This window comes from Fringilla coelebs (genome assembly GCF_963513975.1).
Source record: "Fringilla coelebs genome assembly, chromosome: Z".
NCBI classification, from domain to species: Eukaryota; Metazoa; Chordata; class Aves; order Passeriformes; family Fringillidae; genus Fringilla; species Fringilla coelebs.
The window spans coordinates 41,429,784-41,451,155 of record NC_140031.1 but is presented as its reverse complement, the minus strand read 5'-3'; the positions used below and the strand labels follow the sequence as shown (position 1 = coordinate 41,451,155).

Sequence of the window (21,372 nt, the reverse complement as noted above, 5' to 3'; positions counted from 1 at the left end):
TTAGAGCTCAAAGTATTAGGAGACCTAACTTTTCAGTAATTCAAGCACTCAGATCTGATCAAAGCTAGGGAACAATGATGGAACTGAGTTAATCTGGAAATGAGGCCATTGTCTGGGCCTTCTAATTTTTTTTTTAAATTTTTTTTACTTTTCTTTCTTGTACCACTTGTGTTATGTAAAAAGTGGTTCATATTAGATTACAAATGACCTCTCAGTGGATGTCAGTGAAGGACTTACTCCAGGTAATTTTCAGCACAGGAAAGGGAGGGGCAGGGGAGATTAACTAAATTGAAGGCTAAATTAAAGGACAAAGTTCTGAGTGCATTTTCATCTCTATTTATAAAGTTCTAGAAATTAGAACAAAGTGAATCTTGCACAATTGGGCATGTAATGCTCACCATAGTAAATTTGTAACATGCAAAATTCTGCCCTAGATCAAGTAATGTCTGACAAGGGAAATTTATCAATGTGCAAAAGGACCTTTCTTGCAATCCTGTACAATAGGAATGAAATCAGAGATTCCATTTCCATTTCCAAAGCAATTCTCAGTCCACACAGCAAAGCAGGCGTTAAAGGATCCAGCCAGACCCTTGGTGTCCTTCAAAAGATAATGTAATTTGTTTCAGGCTTCACTGTCATTTTGCATTTACTGAAGTAGGCGAGCTAGACTAGGAATGTAATATGACTATAGGAAGACTCGGGCTTTTCCTTTGCTAGGGCTTATATTTGCTAAGTCTGTTTGAAAGTCCAAAAAATTTACAGGACTTCAGAAGCTCCTCTGGAGTCCTGTCTGCTGTATGGTATTGTTCATAACTGATAGCGTTAAGGTGTCCTGGCTCAATCTTTAAAAAATAAATTAAAAATAAATTTAAAAAAAATCAAGAGTTAACAGGGAATTGATTTTTACATGCATTCTTTTCAACGATAAAAGGTAGCATTAAGAAAAGGATTAGCTGTATCAAACTGCTGTTTTCCTCCTTACATTTCTCTTAAAATAGCTAAACTGCCTGGAACTTAATAATTGAACTATTGTTCCTTTTTAAACACTCACCTGTAAAACTATTTGCTTGCCTCAGAATATGTCATGCCTTGTAACTCGGATGAGTGGGCACTTTTTAATGTAGGGAGAGCAAAACCTTGCTTGTATATGATGATAAACAGGAAGGATGAAAGACACACAAAAACGCCTAATAAGCATAACAGAAAACATTACTAAAACCCAAAATTATTTATATGATCTGCTACAAACAGTTGGATTTAATCCGAAGTGCTTACCAAGGCAAAAAAAAAAAAAAACCTAGGAAAAAATATAAAGTTACAGGTTTAGCTTGAGCAAGTTACAGTCTTATGTGGGTTTTTTTCTTGCTAGTTAAGATATTTATAGAAATAAATGAGATTTCTAAGTCTTTTAGTCTTGCCTGTAATTTACTAAAGCAGGTGCTAATAGCATGGATGGGTATAATGGATTTTCATGGTGTATCTTGTTCAGAAATGATAGTGGGGAGAATCAGACTACCTTGCCCTGATTATATAGCCCAAAAGATATTGAAAATACTGTTTTGTAAGCAAAAATGTGCTTGATGTAGCTGCTTGATGCCTTTTACTATGCTGGTAGCCACAAAACATGCACTGTTGAAGATCTCTGGACAGGGGAGAGAGAATTTAAGGAAGGGTTCATGGGTAGAGATAAGGACTGGCAGAGGTTGCTCATCTAAGATCATCATGGGTGAAGCAGGCTCTAATTAAAGATACTAATTGAAAACATTACTAACACAATCAGAGCAGGATAATGAGAAGCAAAAAAAGCCCTTAAAAACAGCTTCCACCCTACTCCTCCCTCCTTCCCAAACTACCTCCTTACCCCAGTGGTGCAAGTGGACGGGGAATGTGGATTATGGTAATTCATCAGCCGTGGTTTATTCTGCTGCTCGGAGGAGCAGTCATTCCCCAGCTGCACCGTGGGGTCCCTCCCACGGTGACAGTTCTCCATCAACTTCTCTGATGCGAGTCCCTCTCAGGAGCAGCAGCTCTCTGTGATGTGCTGCAGTGTGAGTCCCCCCATGGACACACAGTCCTCCCAAAACTGCTGCAGCGTGATCACGCTTCCGCGGGGTGCAGTCCTTCGAGGAGAGGCTGCTGCAGCAGGGGAGCAGGGCCCCTCTCTCCGCAGTTCTCTCATGGGGTCACAGCTTCCTATAGCATCCACTTCTCCAGCCTGGGGCTCCTCCATGGGCTATGGGTGGATCATCTCAGCATCCCCATGGACCTTCATGGGCTGCACCCGGGGCTGCAGGGGAATCTCAGCTCCGTGCCTGGAGCACCTCCTGCCTCTCCTTCACTTACCTTGGTGTCTGCAGGGCTGTTCATCTCACATGTTATCACGCTGCTCTTTTCTTCTCACAGCTAAAACTGTTCCACTGACTGAGTTTTGATTTCTTCTTAAGTATGTTATTGCAGAGGCTTTACCACCATTTGTAATTGGGTCAGCCTTGGCCAACAGCATGTCTGTCTTTGGAGCTGCCACAGGTTGGCTCTACTGGATGTGGTGGAAGCTTCTAGCAGATTCTTCCACGAGCCACCCCTGAAGCCCACCTGCTACCAAAACCAGGCCATGCAAAATCAGTACACCTTCACTTGCCCTCCTGCTGGATAACCTTTAGGTAGTACAGTTATTTGTGTTGTAGTGTGTCTCTTACTAGAGTCACCGGTGTCTCAGGCAGTGGTGGCACAGTGAAAATCTAGCATCTTGTGCTGTCCTGCAAAGGACAACATGTTGTTTTCATCACCACCCCAAGTGTACAGGCCTCAAAATCTGTTTATGATCTAGTAATTGATGAATGCACTTTCTGCTTCTGGAGTCTTCACTTAGGAGTGGAAGCTGTAGGAAGACAGGAGGAGTGGAGAGACTTCTGGAAGATGGTGTAGAAAGCAGTGAACAGTTTTGTTGATTAGGACAGGCCTTTCATGGTCTGAGAGTAATAGTTGACTTAGGGATGCAAGGACTTTTATGGTGCTTTCACAGTACTAGCAGTTTCACTGTTGAAGTGTTTTCTCTCGTAATTTTTGTATGCAGTGCATTAGCTCTTTGTTTCTGTAGCTGAATTTTTACCCCCTGCACACCTTGAATGACTTAGTAGTGTTATAGAAAAATTCACTAAAACAGACTTCTATAAGATCCCGAGTATGGGAGGCAAAGCAGATTGTGTAAGCATTCTTACTATTAATGCTGCCCTTCTCATGTTCTTTGCTCTGTGATACTAGTGGTTTCTGTTACCTTTGTTTATTGTTTGTTAGAGAGGTGGGATTTTCTTTGACACACTGTTAAAATAATAGATTAGAATCAAGTTTTGTGCATTAAACATAATTGACAACTCAAAGTATTTACACTTGGAATTCTAGATTGAAATGATTGCTTTCAATTATTGCCCACTTGCCATGTAACATGTCTTGTTTTTAAGAATATGATTTTTACCAATTAATGAATTTGTATCCAAATTAAGATATACAGACAGCTATAGAAATACTGCAACATCAGTGCTATTTTTTTGGCAGTATTTGGCTTGCTTTCTCTTCTACTTCTTGCTTTCTTACTCTCTCCACAGCATCATTTATTTCTCTGGTGAAACAGAAGAATGCACTCAGTCACATTTCTCAGCAGCTCTGCAGCCTGTGGAGTGTGTGGGCAGTCTCTGTATGCAGCATCCTGGAAAATGTGCGTTCTCTTGAAGTGATCTGCTGAAAAGCACGTACTTGGTACAGTTGTTCCAGCCTCCCTTGTTGTGTTGCTCTCAAGAGCTGAAATGCCTGGTCTCTAATAATACTCCCTGGGGTCTCCATTTCATCTGCCAAAGAACCACTACCTGCTGCAGTTACCCAGTGAACCCCGAAGAGCAGGGACACTGAAGATGGCTCTATGTGCTTTTTATGCTGTTTGGGGTTTGTTGCTAGAAGTGGCAGTAGCATTTGGCCCCGTGCCAAGGATCACTTGGGAACACAAAGGTAAGAGCAGAAATTCAAGTCTTGTAACATGGGACATTGCTACATCCTCGGGGTTTCTGTGGGATTTGAAGCTGCCTGGGGCTTTAGGTTCTTTGAGCCAACTTTCTCAATTGGTCAGGTGTTGCTGCTTTGCTCACCTTATGAAATGCTTAGGACCAGAATATTCAAAAGTCATTCAGGCGCTGGGTTAACTGATTTTGGTTCCTTCAAGCAGCTTTGAAAACAGTTTTTGAAACAGAGGAGGAATTCCAAATTTGGCTTTTTCAGCTGAAGGATATTGTAACTGAAACTTGTTTCAAAAGAAAACCCCAGTAGGTGTATTTTATTTTAAACGAATTATTTTTATGTGGAGGCTGAATACATTAGCAAAGTGCACTTCTCCGGCTAATAATCTGTTTTGACACCGAGCTGTCTTGAGCATTAAATAAATCAACAGCCAAAGGAAAAATCTGCATTTGGCCCTCTTTCGACAGCATTTTGTGGTGTCTAGATATGAAAGTCTTTCACAGAGAAATGGTTCTCTTGCACTTGAAATTGCAGCATGTATTCATAATCTCCCAGTACAATAATCAGAAGTCTGCAAATATAAGTACAAGGAGAAGTAATAGAAATCAGGGGATTCCCTAGCTTTCGGATTAATAATTTAGCCTGGGTCTGAAAAGAACTTCAGAGCAAAGTCTATAGAGTAGTTACTTGCACACATAGGCATTTTTCCCTTTTTTCCACTCCTAACCCCCCATTACCCATGTGGCATGGATGGTTTAAGAGATTTTGTCTTTGGGTCCTTCTTTAATGTAAGTAAGCAGCAATTGATTACTTTCCCAAGTATACAATAACTGAGCAAACCCAAATAAATGCATTGGCTGTGTAATGAAACAATCTTAAATAAGAATGTTAAATTCTGAGCAGATATTCTGTAGGAAAAGATAGATGGAGATTTAAGATTGTAGTAGGAATAAGCAGATTATGGGATGACTGTAGGAAGTGTTTTTCCTGATGGCTAGTATAGCAATTAGTGAGTTGCTGACATAGCCTTTCAGAAGGGGTGGCCTACACCACCCCTTCTATCTTGTAGTTAAAATTTGGCTTCTGTCTTGTAGTTAAAATTTGGCAAGTTGCTGTATGGTAAGGTACTGCCGACTCACATCCAAATTAGTCAAAATAAATGGAGTTTATTTTCATTCCTGCTATTTCTTTCTCTGTCTGCTAAAGATTGTTGCATGTAAATGTTGAAAACCTACTTTGAGTAGGGGAGAGAATTTAGTTCAGTGTAACTGCATGAACCAGTTCATCCATTTTGGGAAAATTTTCCTGCCAAGTAAAAGATTTCAGAATTACATGCTTGAGAATGTAGTTTGAAGTTAATGTTTCTGGAGTATTACAATTGAAAATGTGCAATTAGTAATGATACAATTGGATGTAGTAGTACATTGTTTTCATCTGTATCATTAGAAGCCATGCTTAATTAATCTTGCATCTTCATGTACAAAGCTTTCAAGTTATTTTTACATTATAGTTGTACATTCAGAAAAAAATACCCTTTTGTATTAGTCAGTTTGTGTCATCTTTCTTCAAGCCATTCTGGTCCATTCTACACACTTCCTCATTCCACTGCCTTTTCTCTCATATCTCCCTCTTTTTATTGTCTTATTTCTGTTCATCTTAATTCTTTTCCCTCATGCTGTTATTTTGTGTGTATGTTGTATATTTCATCTCTGGTTTTCACTTCACAATCAGCTGCAAATTTTTTGTTATTTGCTTCTGTGTCTTCTTTCTGTTATGTCAGTATGCTGAAGAGATGTTTTAAGGTGCAGGATATTTTGTAGGATTTGTTCAGGGTAGTTGCAAAGGGATGTGGTGACTGGCCTGATTTTCCACAGTAGATTGGTATATGGAAAGGAAAAGGTGAGGAACAATCTGACAGTGGATGTGGAAAATAGAAGTTTAGAAAAAGCAAGTAAAAAAAAAAAAAAAAAAGGAAGAAGTGAGTTACAGGGACCACCACAAGAGGAAGTATTTGAGCGTTTGAAATTGAATGAGAAAGTCAGGACAAGTGATTTTGATATTGGTGGAAGCTGCTGTTTCTGCTGAATCAAGCTTCTCAGGGGTCTGTTGTCTTTTACATGGGTTGTCTGAATTAACCTTTGTTGTTTTCAAGTTTTCCAACAGCTGTTTAGATGATTTAGAAAAAATTACTCATGAGCTTGACCCTAAATGATTGTGTTTCTTCATGAGGCGCTATTTTTTTTCCATTTCAACAGAGGTCCAGCTAATACATTTTAATGAATCAAAAGTGTCAAACTATTCAACCTTGCTGTTAAGTGAAGACAAAAACGTTCTATATGTAGGAGCCAGGGAAGTGATCTTTGCCTTAAACGCGGTGAATATTGCTGAGAAGCAGCACGAGGTATGCCTTTTAATACGTTATCCTCCATGTAAAAATTGTACTCCAAATTTGACTTAATTTCCCGATATCAGTAGCATTGCATTTTTGCATTTAGACAATTAGGTACCCAAAAGAGAAATTGCTCTGTATGGTCTACTCCATTATTATTTTTGGAAGATTTTAGAGAGTAAAAGAGAATAAGAAAGGAGAAACCGGATATAAACAAGTAATTGGAGATCTACTTGGGTGTTTTCTTCTTGGCTGCAGGATGGATGAGAAGGACTGTGGGTACCACCTGTAGCAGTAGTTCTTACATGTTTTCTTAATATCAGGAGTGGGCCATTTCCTATTAATCTGAGTCAAAAAGTAATCTAAAACAGAGGCAAATCTGAGGCTTGCTCAGAGAAGGCTGCAGATGTGCTGAAAAAGAAGGCCCTGTCCTTTCAGTCCCATCTTCTGTTTAGTGTCTAGGTGTGTCTGCACAGCAAGTGGTGGTGCAGACAGGTCTGATCAGCTTGCTCAGAGAAGTACTTTGAATATGTTTGTGCTGGTTTCTCAAAGTAGATTAGCCCAGGCAGAAGTCTGCTAATGTTATATTGCTTCCAGGTCCTTCCCAGGCTCCTGCTTTTCATCCCATCAGCAACACAGACTGACATGTAGAGGTACAGCATGGGCTACCACCCAGGGTGGTTAAGAAGATGCTTATATGATTTTTAATCCGAAGAACATGTTCATGGGTGGTGGTGGGCACTTTCACCAGCACATACAACATAATTGTAAAGTTGTACTCAGTATAATGCAAATTAGTCCAGTAAATTTTCTTTGATTCCTTTCCCCCATGTCTTTTTTATTCAAGTGTTAATGAAATAGAGAAGTACTTCAAACTGAAAAAGTACTTAAGCCAGTTACAGTTGCATTTCCCTAATGCATATGTTAATGAAAAGTTAATTAGCCATTTGTGGGGAATCATTATTATGAACCTAAATGATGGTAGTTTAGTTCTGATAAAGGCACATGGGTTTGAAAGTGTCACCTCCCTGGGAAAAAATGGCTTTGAACCTTTGAATGCTACTTGCAGGATGTTTTGTATTTCCTCTAGATAGGGTTGCCTTTTCTTGTGTGTGTTACTGCAAGATTTTCAGACCTTGCATTCACTTAAAGTACAATGTGCTTTTTTGTTGCATGTTTTTTGACTTAGTTACACTGGAAGGTGACAGAAGATAAAAGGACTAAATGTGCAATTAAGGGCAAATCTGAACAGGTATGTACTTCTATTGAACCTGGAGAAAGATATTGCATGTTTTACTTCAAGAGGAATGACATTAAAAGAAGAAAGTCTGCAGTTGTTTGGAATTAAAATTTCAAAACAATCACCTTAATTTTTTAAATTAACATGAGTGTTAGAAATTGCAGCATGCTTAGTCTTTTTTTTAGTTCATTATTTTTGTTGTTGAATATTATTTGAATGTTTGAAAATCTGAACACTCCCTAATGTGTGCTTAATGTTAATGTTTTTCCATTAAGATGATAAACCAGTATTGCTGTCACTGAAGTAATTGGTAGCAACTTTTGTCTTTTGTTATTGCAATAATTCCTTCACAGCATTTGATTTTACAAAGTAATGAATAATTTTGTGTGCTTTGCTTTAGGGCATAGGGGTTTTTTATTAGGCCAGTTTATTTCTTCGTTAGCTTTGTATGTGCGTATTTTGTGTTACTTGGCAGGTGTTCCCCTTGTGGTGTGACTCAGACAGCTCAGAGGGCAACCAAGCAGCCAGACCTCCTGTCAGCTTGGCAGGATCCCCTGGTGTTTCTGGGAATCACTGACTCCTTATGACTGCCAGGGCACAGGCTGGCCTGTTCGTCTTGCCTCTCTTGCCTGTATACTTGGGGTAGCTGACTGTATGTGGACGTACCTTTCTGTTTATGTAACACCACGTTGTTTAATGGTGCCGTAAAGCAAGGATTTGCTGGGAAAGACTGCTGGTCAGGCCTTTAACACAGGTTTGAAAGTAGAAGTCTGGAAGTCCTCTCAATACAAAAAGCAGATCTATTCTGCACTTGGAGGGACGTGTTCCTTCAACGTGCAGCCTGTTCAGTTTGTGCTCTTAAAAACCCCCAAATGCTGCGTCCAGGGCTGATAGTTAACACTGGGTTTTTGTGTGGTTCATCAGGATGGGAGTAGGCTGTCTCCCTTTGACTCGCTTCTTCATTTCCTTGACTGACCACTGATGACCCGCAGTACATTGTTTGAACATGAGGTGTGACAGATATTTAAAGGTGTGTTTCCTCCTTGTCTACCTCTGCAGAATAGTATCAGAGAATACTTTTTTTGATGTATCAGTTCTGGTTGCTATTAATAATACTGATACGAGCCATGATGAATATGGGATGTAAGTTTCTCTTGTGCATGAGCATATACTTAATAGACATATGTGTGAATCTCCAAAAGTCCTCTCAAAAATTATTGGTGGGGTATAATAGATCCCATAAGTATGTACTTTGATAGAGCTCTGAATCTATTTTATTTTCTCCTGCTCCCAGTTTAGCAGTTCATACTTAGTGCTAGCCATGCTTTTTCTTCACTTTACTTCTAACCTTCTACTAGTCCCATTTATGGTGTAGCTATGTTTTTTTGCACAGTGTAGTAGTTTCAAAAGGGTCAGGGTATTAAGCCACTACTGCTATTTCTTAAATGAGCAGTTCTCTCCCCCACCCATCAGCACTGTACTTTATAATGCTAGCAGAAAGGATTCTTACAGCTGTTCCAAGGGCCTTATCTGGCAGAAAATTGGTTTTACACTCTTCCCTGCTTTTTTGTCCTACACAGTCACAGAAATACCTAATTTGTCTCATAAGAAAGAATTGTAAGGTCAGTGCTTAAACTTGCTTTAGCATGGAACAACAGTTAGGGGAGACATATGGCAGTGTACCAGCAAGAATTAAGGGGTGTTACTGACAATGGTTTTTTCTCTCTCTTTAAGTGGTTGTTTAGTTATTTTACTTCATCATTATTCTGAATTTCTATTGTATCTTTTATTAATTTAAGGCTGTTAGAGGTTTTGCACTTAACAAACAACCTTGGCTGTCATTGTTTCATCTAGATGTACAAGGGATGACAAAGTCTAAAACTCAATTCATGTTTAACTAGTTATTCCTGTGGAGATGTGTGTTTTGGAGCTTGTCCTACTATAAAACAGCTTGGGATGGACCTGCTGAGTGTGCTGCTAGGACACTGAGGCAGCTGCGTACTGCTGGCTGTGGGAAACCAGCTGCTTGCAGGATTGATTAGAGCTCCTGAACATTCTAGGGAGATGGTGTCCCAGTGTCACCCATGTGTCACCTGGGCTTGCTGGTGTGATGTGGCTTAAGTAGCGGCAATGGACGTTGTTTATGTTGGAATGTGGCAGCTATGGTTTATCAGACTTGTCCTTTCCTCATCCTCTATTACAGACAGAATGTCGTAATTACGTGCGTGTCTTGCAACAGCTGAATGATACTTTCCTCTACGTGTGTGGAACTAATGCATTTCAGCCAGCATGTGATTACCTGGTAAGAAATGTACACATGTTTTGACCAGAACAGCTGTAACTTAAAAGCAGCTCAGGTAAACTCTCCTTTCCCAAAACTGTTGAATCTTTGCTGTTGGCTGTAAGGCTAGGAGCACTTGTTGCACTGTCCCATTGCAGTGGCAGAGAGCAGAGTATACTGCTCCTTTTTCAGAGCACTTAATTAATTACTAGTTTATCTTGTCTAACTGCAGATCTACTTTTTCTTAGCTTTCATACTTCTTCATGTATCTTGTGTTAACATGAAACTAGTTACTGAAACTGAAATTACACTGCAACTACCACTCATTACTGAATCTCCCTGAAATTTCTCAGATTCCTGTCTCTGCTTGTCTCTGCTCCTGGCTGTGCCAAAGATCTGTAGTGCTGAATCCTTCAGAGTGAAGACTTGGCACAAAATTAAAACTCCTTTTTCTTGCCACTGACTCTTGTGTCATTTCCTTACTGCAGCTCTTAGCAATTAGAAAATTGAGAAATCTTTTAATTCTTCATGCCTTTAGCTTCCAGTGCTTTTATTACATAGTACATTTCATTGCATAGTATGTTCATTGCATACATGCATTTCATTTCATACTGATTACTTCTCAAGTACTGTGGCTACCTTTCAGCTTTCTGATCCTCATTCTTTTGGTTTGTAAGGGATTGATAAAGTAGCAGCAAAAACACTCTGTTGCTTTTTAAAGCCTAATTGGATTATGCCCTATCTCAGAAGTTTACCATCATCTCAAAAATTGCTTAATCCACCTCATAAAGCCTTTTTGATTTCTGAGTCTCCATTTTTTTTCAGGCTAATTGAATAATTGCTGGTTCTTTCTGTGTATCAGTTAACTTCTCTGCCTTTCTTGCTGTCTAGCTTTTTCGGGTGCTCGTTCTTGAAGTCTGTCTGGATTTAACTTTTCATCTTATGCTCTTTTCTGCTTCCACCCTCACAAATTATAGGATCACTTTTTTTCTCTGTCTTTGGGGCTCAATTAGATTTTATGAAAACACATATGCCTTCTATAATTTTATACAGAATGCCTTTGATGCTGGAAGTTGATGACATAGCCCACTATTTAGTGTTTAGTTTTTAGCTAATTTTGCACAAGTTGAGTGGCTGAAAGAAAAAAGTTCTAATAGTTGTTTTGTGGTTTTCAACAGAATTTAATTTCATTTGAACTTGGAGGTAAAAATGAAGATGGTAAGGGCAGATGTCCATTTGATCCTGCTCAGAGCTACACATCTGTTATGGTTGGTAAGTTCAGACTTCACATTCCTCGTTCTTAGGTTTAAAAATGGTCTGTCTTTTCCACTGTCACCCTCCAGTCTGTCATTATCAAAACTGTGGCTTGCATTCATAATTTTTTGTCTGTATTGTGTATCTGTATAGATGTTAAAATACTTAAGTAGTCAACCTAAGCCTCTTTCTTAAAAGGAGAACTTCAGACTAGGTTGTTTCGGAAGCAATTTCGAAAGTGCCAATTTTCAAACTGTATTTCTAGATGTTAAACATATTTAATCCAGATAGTCTAAAAGTACTTAGACTGCCCTTGTAGTATCAATTACTGTCATTTCAGGAAATATAATAAGCAGTATTGTTAGCTGTCCTGAAGACATGCTGCAGAATAGGGAAGTGAGATGTTTAATGCAGGTATACTTACTGCATGGAAACACACCACCAAATCTTAATCTGGGGAAGCTAGAATTTGTGGCTTTTACCTGCGTGTATCAAGATTATAAAAGAGAAGCTCAACATCACATGAAACAGGAAATGAGAATAAAAAATATGCTCCCTGCATTGTGCCTAAATCTGTACAAATCAAGTTTGAATAACGGTGGCATATAAAGAGAGGAAAACAATTCCAGAATTCTGGTGCATTTAAGTAAATTACATGTTTTGAGATAAACTGTAGGTTTTCATGTTACATGTTAAAATGCCACAAAACCAGCATTGACTTTTGTCAGTTCTCATGTTAGAGCAATAGTAAAAACAAACCCAAGTGTGGAAGTGCTAGCTTGAGAATGATTGACAGAAATGTAAACATAAAAGACATGTCTAGGGCAGTTTGGAGGAAATCTGTGTTTACCTTTTCTTGTGGGAAGTTAAAACTTACATAGACTCATGAAATGTTTGTGTACCCTTTTTGGTGTCCAGTCTATAAGTTCTAATATATTTGGTTTTGTGTTGAAGATGAGGAGCTTTATTCTGGGACTTCTTACAATTTCTTGGGAAGTGAACCTATTATTTCACGTCATTCTCATCAGAGCCCTCTGAGAACAGAGTATGCAATACCATGGCTTAATGGTAAGTGGGTATAAGAAGTCATCCAAACAAGTTACTTTTTCAATATGACACATGGAGTTTGAGTGTCTTACCTGGGTAAGGAGCAATTGTCTGATGTCTCAAAGAGACAGATATGGTTATACTGGCATACACTGAGTGTGTGTGCCCTCATGCATGCCACCAAGAGATTCTGTTTTGAAATTTCAGGATTTTTATCAGCACTGATGGTGAAAACAGCTTCTGAATATCATGTTTCTTTCAACTTGAAATTAATGTTTTATTTCTTACCTGCTTTGTCATCCTTGCAATAATGCAGCTTAATTATGATATGGTAAGAAATTGAATGTTTTAGGTCTTGAATTGGTTCTTAAATTGAGCTGATCATGGTTCTTGACACTTAAAGGTCTTGAATTTGAAAATTCACTGAATTTTGTGAATTTTCAGAGGTTTGAGGCTTTGTGCCAAAAAGGCCCAAAATAATGACCATTGTTCAAAAAGTACAGGATTCTGAGTTTTGTAATACATGTTGTAATGGCGGTGTCATTTTAGTGCTTCAGCTAATAGCTGAAATAGAGGAGAGGCAGGCAAGGGAGGGTTACCTCTCCAGGCCCATTAGAATCTGAAACTACATTTGACTGTGGACTGAAGAATGCTGAAGTAATGAGCTGTCAGATCATAGCGATCTCTCAGTATCTTAGTGCTTTCATGTAGGTTTTGTGGTGTTCCGGGTTTTTTTCTGTTTCTGGTTGTTTTTTTGTGATTTGACTTTTTTTAGAAATCCTGTTCATATGATGTACAGCAAACTGTGTAAGTAGCTCAGTGACTGGAGAGGAGGTAAATGCAATGTGGAGTTTAGGTGAAAGACAACTTCTCAGTGTCTTTAAGGGAATCAAGCTAGTAGTCACATATATAATAGAAAATTCTTTTGTTTGTGTCTGTAGAGCCCAACTTTGTTTTTGCTGATGTGATAAGAGCAGATCCAAACAGCACAGATGGAGAAGACGACAAGATATACTTCTTTTTCACTGAGGTGTCTGTGGAGTATGAATTTGTGGGAAAATTGATGATTCCAAGAATAGCTAGAGTATGCAAGGTGGGAGATAGTTCTGTTTATTTTTACTATATCACATAGAACCTTGCACGTGCTTGTTAAAAAGCATTCATTGTTCTGGACTTACTGCCAGGTAAATGGAGGTGTTTGAATTTAGTAAACCTTAATGAATAACCTCTTCCAATCAGTTTGTCAGAACTGAGAAGGCCTAATGGTTACTTTGTAAATAAATACTTGATTTGATTTTGCACAGTTGTGAAATTTTAGTACATCTGGGTGTTCTGATCTTGTCTGGGAGAAAACAGAGTAACCATGACAAAACCCAGCTACAGAAGTAGTGTTGCTTCAGTTTTCAGTGTTAATTTTTTTTAAAACAAGTACAGCTCCCTGGAAGAAGTGACTTTGGTTGGAGCTGAGCAGATAGGATGTGTGTCAAGTGACTTTGGAGTAGCTGTATGCAAACACAACTGTAGCTGTGTCCACAGCAAAATAGTTCTTGACTGTGGTGTAGCAGATGGGACATCTCTGAAGCTGCTACAGCTGCCAGAGCCTGAAGGAAAATGGTCACCAGCAGCCTGATTCTGTCGCACTTGCTGTGCTTAAACCTCAGTGTGTTAAGCTGATTCAAGTACATCCTCAGGAGTGCTGGTTAAAAGTCTTGCTGATGGAAGTTTTTTTCAGTAGAAAATGTTTATTTAACAAAAACTTTTTCAGTGGAATGTATCAATTTCCTTTTTTTATAACAGGAAATGTATCTGGCTGTTCCATTTTTATGAGGTTGAAAGTTTTATTTTGACTTTACTGTTTTGTATTTAAACAGGGAAGTCAAAACATCAATAACAAGTTAATGCCCTTGAGACTTCCATTAAACAAGGAGCTGGAGGCAGGTTTAGATGGGGCTTGCTAGTATGGCATTGTGCCCACTGACAGCTTGTGCACACTTTAAAAGAGGAGTATGGTGGAATATGAGAGCTTTATTTATTATATTATTATATATTTCAGCCTGTTGTTTGAAATAGAAGTCAGTGACAGATCGCAAATCTGCATTTATACTTAATTGCAAACACGTATACTTAATAAATTTTGCTGATTTCCTTTAATACGTTGCATACACAATTGGATAATGAATGGAAATATTAATACTGTTTCAATATGCCCTTTTTTAAGGGAAGTATCAGATCTACAGCTCAATTATAAATATTTTGAAATACATTTCTAGTCAATATATCTCAACTTAAGCCATGGTACCTGCAAATCCTTAATAAGTAGATGGTAACTTCTAGAAGGCTTAAACCATTGCTGGATTTCTTCTAATGAAATTATCAGTGTCAGGCAAGTCTTAAGGCATATTGCAGCATTAGAATCTAAATCAGTTTTGATGTAGCCAAACAAATGCAGTATTATGTATTTTCTTAAAGGATAGTATAATACTTCCATGCTTGTTCTACTTTTTTCCTAATGATACATTGCCCGTCTCAATTTTTATGAGTGATGCTGAAGTATGGTTCTTCATTAACCCTCATATTTCATCTTCCCTGTATGTGTGCTAGAAATAATTTTGCATTATTTTTATTGAATCAGTTTTCCTGTGGCTTTCATACTGTTTTGTTAGTGAATGTGTTAACATTTATTGATGTTGCTATAGATGAAATACTGTGAAACACCAGGGATTGGTAATTGCATGCTATGTAGCAGTGGTTCTTAAGTGCAAAAATGCTGCTGCTTCTCCTCACAAACACCTTTTTATTTTTTTAATACCGTAAGAGGGACCAAGGAGGATTAAGGATCTTGCAAAAAAAATGGACTTCGTTTCTCAAGGCCAGACTGATTTGCACCATCCCTGATAAGAATTTAATTTTCAATGTTATCAATGATGTTTTTATTCTCAAATCTCCGACTCTGAAGGAACCAGTGATATACGGAGTCTTCACCCCACAACTGTAAGTGTGGTATAGCCTTTTCCTGGATAAGTACCTTAAATCTCATTTGTTTACTACAAGAAAATGATAATTATTCCTATGTTTTATTGGGTTTTGGATTCTTCCTAATTTCTTCCTGAATTAATAGGAATAATGTGGGGTTGTCAGCAGTGTGTGCATACAATCTGTCTACAGTAGAAGAGGTTTTCTCCAAAGGAAAATACATGCAGAGTGCTACAGTGGAGCAGTCTCATACAAAGTGGGTGCGATACAATGGGGAAATTCCGAATCCTCGACCTGGTGCGGTAAGTTTCTGTAGTCTTGGATCTCATTACTTTTTCAGTGCTCAGGTGGAAACAGACTAGGGAATACTAGTAACCTACTAATGTTTTCCCTCTCCTGGTTGTAAAAGTCTATTAAGTCTTGTAAAAACTTAATAGAAAAATACTCAAGTGATATGTTCTGAACTTTTTATCTGGGAATCAAAGTCTTTGGGTTTGGGGGTTTTTAAATTTGGAATTAAATTGTTTGCTGGTTTTGTATTTCATTATTTTGTTAATAATCTTCTCATTGTGAAATAGAATTCAGTCTACACTAGCAACATCATACACTTTTTGTTCAGATGAAAAGAAGTATAGCAACTGTTGCATTGACTCAGTACAGTCAGCCTGTTTATCTAGGGCACTGCTCTGCAAACTCAAATTTTCCTAGTTCTGGGTCAGACTTTTTTTACCTGTTTATGTTCCTTACAGTCATACTGTTGCTAGTGCTGAAAGAGGTGATGGTTAAAAGTACTAAAGGGGCATGAGAGCACAGAAGGAATATTGTCCTAGAATGTATTTTGGACCCAAACAAAAATGTAGTCCAAAGCTCAGGGATTAGCACATCAAAGTGCTCTGGGGTCTGAGAACCCTCCTTGGTACAGTGAGTGGTATTGTGTACAGGTGTGGTTATTGGCCAAAATAATGTGGAGAAGAAAATGTGTGCAACTGCTGTTAATTGTCTTTATTTTGTACAAGTAAATGATACAGTTTGGTTCTCTTTTTTCTTTTTCACCCTCTCCCTGTCCCCTCTTCTAGTGTATAAACAATGAAGCCAGAGCATCAAACTACATGAGTTCTCTGAATTTACCAGACAAAACATTGCAGTTTGTTAAAGATCATCCTCTAATGGATGACTCAGTGACCCCAATGGGAGACAGACCTCGCCTAGTAAAGCGAGATGTGAAGTATACACAGATTGTAGTTGACAGAGTCAGAGCACTCAATGGCACCATCTATGATGTTATGTTCATCGGTACAGGTGGGTGCTGCAGAACACCTGGTTTTTGTGATGCACTGATTGTTAAGTTTTCTTAGAGAAACTTTGAGATTTCCATATTTACAGGGCTTTTACAGCAGCAGGTGTAAGAAAAAAAGTAAGGTATCACAGTAACTGGGCAATCTTGGATGCTTTGAAAAAGTATTGCAGGAAAAGAACTGCAGAGCTTCAGTGAATTCAGCAAAACTACACAATATAATCCCCAGCTGGTCATTCTGTGCCCCAGAATGTTATTTCCTGCTCAGAAGTCCTGATGGCAAGTTTAATGGTTGCCTTTGACTCAGATTTGTTCTGCTGAACAGCAAGCAGATTATTGAGACAACTTACAGCAGTTGTGAAGGACTTTTTCATGTCTTTTTATTTCAAGGATCTTACTTAAACATATTGCTCTTTTGTTTCAGATCGAGGAGCCCTGCACAAAGCTATCAGCTATGAAAATGGAATGCATATTATTGAAGAAACACAGCTTTTTCCAAATTTTGAACCAGTCCAAACTCTCTTGCTGTCATCCAAAACAGTGAGTGGTATAAACATCACAGTATTTATCTCCTTTTGTTCTTTCACAAAACTTTTTTTGCACTACTTTGTGACCTTGTGACAAATGATCATCGTTGTGCATAGAGCCAGCCAAAGGCTGTATTTGTAACTCACCATGCTGCAGCAATCACATATTGCCTGCTGCATTTCAGTATGTTTGGTAGGTGGTAAGCTTCTGGAGGTACTTAGGCATGAGGAATGGCTGGAGGAGCACAGGCATGCAGGTCTTCACTTGTTTTCCATGTGTAGAAGCAGGAAACTGTAAGGTGTTTGAAGAAACCAATTCAGTTTTGCAGGGATGTAAAAAACCTGACCCCTTGTGGCCACTGTAGATTTGTGAGGAAAAATCCCAGGGATTGAGGTTAGCAGAGTGGTGTGTGGTTCTGAGGAAATAGACCTAAGAAGAGAGAACAGTCTTCAAGCATAGGGACTCTTAATTGTGTCCCAAATCTCGCAGGCTCCTGCATGCTGATTGTGTCATGAGAGCAGTCACGTTGCTGCAGCTGTGGGTGAGGATCTCTGGTGAGGTCCTGTCTGCCCACTGGGGTGCCAGCTGCAGCTCCAGCTGCATAGCAGAAGAGCTGCTGCACACTCCAAACCTGGCAGCTGTCCTGCACTGTTTATCAGTTGTTTGGTTTAATCCTAGAGTGCTTTTGGGACAGTAGGAGGATGGTCATAGTTTGTTCATGGGTTAGGTTTCTGCCCCTACTTGCTCACACCTTCGCATCCATGAGTATGTCTATCTGTGCCTAAAGTCACTTGTAGCATCAGCATCAGTGAGGTTTTCTGGGTTTCATAAAAATTCAACTCCTTTGAAGTACCTAGTGGTAATACCAATATTCAGTAGCTACCTAAAGATCCATACATAGGTGCTCTGCAGCTTAGGGACTTAGAAATAGTTTGAAATGGCTTTTATTTTTGTGTGATATTTAATAAGATTTTGCATGTCAACATGATCAGCTCAGTGCAACAGAGCTTTGTGCCATAATTTTTACAAGCTCGTTCTGCATGCTTATTTATCCATTCATGCTTATAATAGAAATAAAGGACAGAGTATGTTTTTGCTAGACAAATGGAAATCAGGATTAAAAATGTCTGTGCTTAGTTTTCCTTAAGCATATTTGTATTATTTTTGCATGATATATCACACTGACAACTCACCTATATATCTGTGCAGACATGTATTATGTGTATATATATATATGTACACATACATACACACACAAAATTTTTGCTTTATATGCAAAAAAAGGTTCAAACTACTTGCTTTGACAGGAAGTTTTGGAATTTGCCCTGTCACAGAAGATAATGATTGGTAGCTCTTCTAATATATATGCTAATACCCATTCTTTTAATTGTGGGATCATTCCTACACTCGTTTAGTTATGATTTGCCTATTTCAGGGGAGTGCTAAGAAAGAGATGGGCATTAAGCCTGATACAAATACACATCATGTAGCAATTTCAGCACACACTTGGAAGGCTGCTGTAGGAATAATGGCATTGAAATCTATTCATTCTGGGTCCAGGTGCCACATACTCACTGACATACTCAGCTGCCCAGTACATTCCCATAAAACCAGAGGTCCTTTTCAGTGAGGGGGAGTGGGAGTTTGGGTCAGCTGCCAGTCATGGTCACTGTATAGTGACAGTACCACCCCGGCAGGGATTCCTGCTGCTTCCCAGCCTGAAAACACGAGTTTCTGCCTCCACAGTCAGTGGCTACTGAAGTCCATCACAGAGCTGGTATTGTCTTACATGTCATGGTATCCGACAGTAGTGGACTAACCACAGAAGGTTAATAATTACCCTGATGGTAGGCTTTAGACCTCTCTGGAATCCTTTCTGGAGTCCTTTCTGAGAGCATTTTTCAGGAGTCTCTAGGTTCTTCCCATAGTGTGTGGAGGGTGGTGGGCAGTCAGATGAGCCTACAGTAGATCCCCTTAATTCCTGCTTAACTGGAAGGTGTGTCTGGATTTTTTTTTTTAAATGGTTTGCTCAGCTTGCTGCATGTTCCCTGGAATCTTGGATGTATGAACTGGGAAACATGCCAAGACACTACAACTGATGTGTTGCACTGTTGCAGTGTTATCCAGCAGAGCACTAGAGATTGAGCAGTGCTTGGTACACTGTGGACATCTTGGAGCAGAATGGGAAGTTTTTCCTAGGAAGTTGTAAGTCTCCAACACTGTAGAATTCCTTCTATGAGCGCTGCAGCACATCCCTTTCTTGAGGCTTTGCCTGATAGTATGTAAAGTCACAGTGTACTTTTTAGCTATCAGTTTTCCCTGAGCTCTAAAGTGGATGAGTGAGATATGTCAGCTGCCTGCCGTTTATAATAAGGATGAGTGTGGTCTCTTCCTGCTGTGCTCAGAGTCAGACTGCTTTGGGATCCCCAGCAGCAAGGGTTAAACAGCCATTGCAATTATTTTCCCCTTATTCTCGGTGTCTTGCCAGTGCTGTTTCCTTTGAGTACTAGCAGTGTTCTTTGTTAAGAAGCTTTTGACTCTTGCAGGGATGATGCTGATGTGGCTGCAGAGGCTGGCTGGCTAAAAAGCTGAAGGGCAGTAGGGCTGCTTTGGGTTAACAGGAGCAGTCCTACTTCCTGCTCAGTCTGGCATGTGCCAACTTGGCAGCCCCGTCACCAGTGCAGCTTTGCCTTGCCTCACAGAAGGATTATTGCATTCATATTTCTGAGAAAATGGATAAAGTCATAGTTAGACATGGTTACTTTCCACATACCTGTTCCAGTTTTTTGTCGTCTTTTTGCACTTTCCAGTATTGCTGCAATATTTCCAAGATAACTTAGAAATAAAAGCTAATCAAATGCTTACTCTACTGAAGTACCACTTTTTACAAAAAAGGCTGTATGTATGCTGCTCTTTAATAACACTTAAATTGTTCCATGAATTGCGTTGTTTGGGTTTGAGAAAATGATTGGCTGTGATGTTTTTTTTTGTTGTGCTTTGTTTTCTTTAGGGCAGAAGATACCTCTTTGCGGGTTCAAATTCTGGTGTGGTACAGTCTCCAGTGGCATTTTGTGACAAGTACACCACTTGTGTTGACTGTGTTTTAGCAAGGGATCCATACTGTGCTTGGAAACCTCTTGAAGCTTCCTGCATTGATATTTTTAAAGAAGGTGAAATGGAAAGGTAATAGTATCTAACGATGACCTTACAGTTACAATCAATATTTAATCAGTCTTGTCCCATGCTGATAATTGGAATTTTAGAAATTGAATGTTTTTAAATACAGACTTTTTCCTATCCATTTATGTCTATTAGTGCTGCTTAAATGACTCCTATTAGTACAAGGGGATGGGCACACTTTAGGAAACAAGATTTGAAGTTGTAATGGTTGGACTTCCTTTTGCAGGAACTGGATTCAAAACATAGGTGGAGATGCATCTTCTTGTTCTGGTGAGTCAGTCTGCGAAGAGCTCCTTCATATGTCTAGGTGGAGTGGTGAGAGAGTTCTGTTTAGTTCAGCTTTGCTTTTGTGATTACCTGGACATTCATTTACATTGTAATAGGTATGGGATTCTGCTTTGAATATTTGAGCATCTGTACAACCTGCATGTTGTCTTAAAAACTGTCTGTGTTTGTATGCATTTCAGTGTGCAGTGCACAACCCCCTGAAATGAATGGGGGCACCTCAACAGTGACTTGTGAATGAAAGCAATACCAGAAGTACTTCTAATGCAGAGGCCTCTGTCTCTTTGATGCAGCATTTGACATTCTACTGTGAGCTTTGACAAGTGCTTGGTTATTGCTGCTAGATCAGATTAAATTATTTGAAAAAAGGCTGGTTTTAGGGGAAGGGGGATGGGGAACTTAGAACATGATACAGAGCAGCTGAAGTACCTTCCATAGTGCTTTAAAGCAAGCAACCACAAGTCCTTTCTTTGTCCTGTGTGCTGCTGCCACCAGATGAAGGAGATCATAAACTGGAGTAGAGTTACTGGAGATTTTAGCTGCAAGTAAAAAAAGCTATTAAGAGTTTGATGTACTCACTTTTTATTTATAATCCAAGCAAAGCGTGGACCACCATGAGAGCTTTGCTTGTTATTTTTTTTATTAACTTACGGGATGCCATAAGTTGCAGGTGTGCCATAAGTGCAAATATCCTTTTTTTCAGAAGAGAGTTCCTAGTTCAGTTTCCTCTTGGATACTTTGTAGTTGCTGCTTTACCTAAAACGGACTGATTAGATACAAAGTGAGACCAAGTACAGTATCTTTCCCAAACAGTGACTTCTCAGGTGCACACTCAGTTGTGGATCAGTGAGGTCTCACCTTTATCTAGAAGTGAGGCCATCTTAGAGTTGAGGTGT

The 21,372-nt window shown here is 39.1% G+C and overlaps 1 protein-coding gene across 4 annotated transcripts in view; it reads left to right on the top strand.

Moving 5' to 3' along the window:
• Nucleotides 1-21,372, top strand: part of SEMA4D (semaphorin 4D) — a 98,995-nt gene that overhangs the window by 58,729 nt on the left and 18,894 nt on the right. For all 4 annotated transcript variants that reach the window (XM_084225070.1, XM_084225069.1, XM_084225067.1 and 1 more), the window contains 13 exons: nt 3,603-3,999; nt 6,261-6,406; nt 7,584-7,646; nt 9,838-9,936; nt 11,094-11,187; nt 12,124-12,237; nt 13,158-13,309; nt 15,032-15,207; nt 15,335-15,491; nt 16,266-16,488; nt 16,908-17,023; nt 20,022-20,194; nt 20,418-20,461. In XM_084225070.1, coding sequence (XP_084081196.1) covers nt 3,906-3,999; nt 6,261-6,406; nt 7,584-7,646; nt 9,838-9,936; nt 11,094-11,187; nt 12,124-12,237; nt 13,158-13,309; nt 15,032-15,207; nt 15,335-15,491; nt 16,266-16,488; nt 16,908-17,023; nt 20,022-20,194; nt 20,418-20,461 — 1,651 coding nt within the window. In that variant the 5' untranslated portion in view covers nt 3,603-3,905. The remainder of the gene's footprint in view (nt 1-3,602; nt 4,000-6,260; nt 6,407-7,583; nt 7,647-9,837; nt 9,937-11,093; nt 11,188-12,123; nt 12,238-13,157; nt 13,310-15,031; nt 15,208-15,334; nt 15,492-16,265; nt 16,489-16,907; nt 17,024-20,021; nt 20,195-20,417; nt 20,462-21,372) is intronic.